General features: G+C 56.4%; 1 protein-coding gene across 1 annotated transcript in view; it reads left to right on the forward strand.

Annotated features, from left to right (window-relative positions):
• The window catches only part of LOC105519016 (cystatin-S-like), a 9,695-nt gene extending 6,981 nt beyond the window's left edge, over positions 1-2,714 (forward strand). The window contains exons 3-4 of the mRNA XM_011952188.1: positions 1,367-1,480; positions 2,598-2,714. Of these exons, the coding sequence (XP_011807578.1) occupies positions 1,367-1,480; positions 2,598-2,681 (198 nt within the window). The 3' untranslated portion in view covers positions 2,682-2,714. The remainder of the gene's footprint in view (positions 1-1,366; positions 1,481-2,597) is intronic.

The following is a 2,714-nucleotide window of genomic DNA, read 5'->3' on the forward strand; positions in this document are numbered from 1 at the left end:
TCAGCCTCTTTTAACCTGCAGCAGCTGCTGTGTCTGTGACACGACCGTGCCATTTCCCAGGGTCCAGCAGGTGTGGGTGGAGACTGTGCTGACTCTGGCTGGGTTTGATGCTGCTCAGGATGAGACCCAGGCCATGAGGCTTATCCTTTTCCCTGAATCCTGTCCTCAGGGGCCACATGGGAACCTGGCTCCCTGTTCCACAGAGCCCTGCTTCCCTCCCCAAGTCGTGCCCCTGGGCGCAACCCCTTATGGCTAGCAGCCTTCACCCTCGGTTTGGCTGGCCACCCCCTACAGCCCAGGGCAGCTGAGTCCCTGCTGGGGTGGAGCATGCCTGAGCCTGCCTCTACGAGTTGATGCAGAGTTAGACCTCAGCCAGATGAGGACAGCAGTCACCCAGCAGAGCATAGGATGGGGTCAGGTCGGGAGGGAGCTTCACAGGGCTACTGGGCCCAAGCTTGACATGCATCCCATGGCACAGCAGCAAATAGCGATACAGGCTTTGGAGCTCCTCAACCTCCTCTTGGAGATTCAAAGGAATCCAGACCAGCCCCCTTCTCCTGCAGCTGTCAGCTGGGGCCGTCACCCTGCACACAAGGTGCACTCCCTGGTATGGTGGTCCCTGCTGGCCTGCACCTCCCTTTCAAGCATGACAATAACTTGGAGTGAAGCACAGGGCACTGTAGACCATCCGGTCCGGAAGTCTATTTTATACATGGATAAACTGATACTCGAGGGATCTCAGCAGTTCCTCCTGGTTCCAAGGGGCAATGTCTAGCACTCTGGTCTCAGAGTCCCTCATCCTAGGTTTCTCCACAGCTCTGCCATGTTGTGTCTGGGAGAGACCCCGTGCAGGGAAAGGGTTCAATTCTAGTCTGCAACTGTAAGACACGCAGGTGTGCTGCTGACTTTAGAAAAGTAGCTCGAATCTCACACCTAAAATGGTAGCGTCCAGGAGGCCCCGTTGACCCAAAGTATCTCTGTGTGTGAAGCACCTCATTTCCTACTCTTAAATGAAGGAATAAATCTAGGTTAAATGGAGGGAATGAGATTTTCAGAAGTTAGCTGAAATGTTGTCATCAGATGACAGCCTTCCTAGAAAAGATTCAGTGTTCCTTTGCCCCTGAGCCCCAGGTAGCAGAATTCAGTGAATGCTTTTACCCAGCACAGAGAAAACAATGTTTAAGAGCAGGCATGAGGCCCAGCACACTGCCAGCTGACAGGAAGAGGGGGCTTGTGTGCCTTGTGGTGACATGTGGGCAGCTCACGAAGCCCCAAGCAAGTCCAGTGACTCAGCCACAGTGAAGTGCTGTGTGTGCGTGAAACTGATGGGGAGCGCTGTCCGTGTGTCCTGTTTTCTCGTGTGCAGGTCGTGGGCGGAACGAATTACTTCCTTGATGTAGAGTTGGGCCGAACCACATGTACCAAGTCCCAGCCCAACTTGGACACCTGTGCCTTCCAAGAAGAGCCAGAACTGCAGAAGGTACGTTCCTGATGCGGGTCCCGGGCCAGGCATGCACTGCAGAGGGGTGCGTATGTGTCAGCCTCTGCCCTACCCGTGTTTGGAGGGTGTGTGTGTGTGCAGGTGGGCATGTGGGGGCCATGTATGCATGGATGTGTACATGTTCATGTACTTGTGGGGGGTGTGTGCATGCAGGTGTGCATGAGGAAAGGTGCACATGTGTACACACATGTGCCAGTGTGTGCAGGGAGGTGTAAGGGAGATGTGTGACCCTGTGTGTGTGTGTGGGAGCAGTATGGGGGTTTGTACATAGATCCATGAGGATGAGGGGTCCAAGTGAGTTTACATAGTTGTCTATGTGTCTGCAGATGGGGTGGTGAGGGAGGGGGGTGATGTATTTGATTTGCTGGGAAGGCTTTAGCCTGGGAATGGTTACTGAGAGGTCAATTCTGCCTTCTTTGGGGTGTTGCCTGTTGGACAGGAAGAAGCAGCTGCTGGGCTGGGTGCTGGGCAGGGAGAAGGGGCTCTGTCTAATCCCAGCCTCAGGCACCTGCACGCAGCCACAGCCACACTAAGCAGATTAGTGGGACCTAGAGGCCTGTTAGCTGCGTAGCCCTGGACCTGCCCCGCTCACCCATCACCAGCCTCTCCAAGGACCTGCTGGTTCTTGTGAGGTGTCCCCTCAGGGGAGAGCCGCCCTCCCCTTGTCACCCTTGCCCCGGCCCCAGCTCTTTGAGGGGCAGTTGCCCTGCCCTGGGCTCTTCCCTCTGGCCCCTCTTAGTGCTGGCCTGGGTGCTGGAGGTGGAAGGAGCTGGGAGAGGCGAGTCGCCTTCCCCTGCCCTGCACCCTTGGGGCTCCTGAGGCCTTGCACGGGCTGCTCCTCACAGGGCTGTGCTGGGACAGGAATCCTGCAGGCTGGGGTGAGGGCCCAATGTCACCTGGTGACTTGGAGCCTTGGGAGGGGCGATGGAGCAGTCACTATTCATTCTAGTTCGGTGCTCTGGGACTCAGCAGGGGTGGGTGTGGGCCCGGTGTCTCACCTCCATCCTCCTCACCCGGGCTCTGACATCTCATGGCTGGGCGTCTTCCCCTTTAACTGTAACACACACTGATTGGCCCCCTCTCTTCCCTTTCGCAGAAACAGTTGTGCTCTTTCCAGATCCATGAAGTTCCCTGGGAGGACAGAATATCCCTGGTGAATTCCAGGTGTCAAGACGCCTAGGGATCTGTGCCGGGCCAGTCAAACCAACCACCC

The sequence above is a fragment of the Colobus angolensis genome, unplaced genomic scaffold (genome assembly GCF_000951035.1).
Source record: "Colobus angolensis palliatus isolate OR3802 unplaced genomic scaffold, Cang.pa_1.0 Scaffold336, whole genome shotgun sequence".
Lineage (NCBI taxonomy): Eukaryota > Metazoa > Chordata > Mammalia > Primates > Cercopithecidae > Colobus > Colobus angolensis.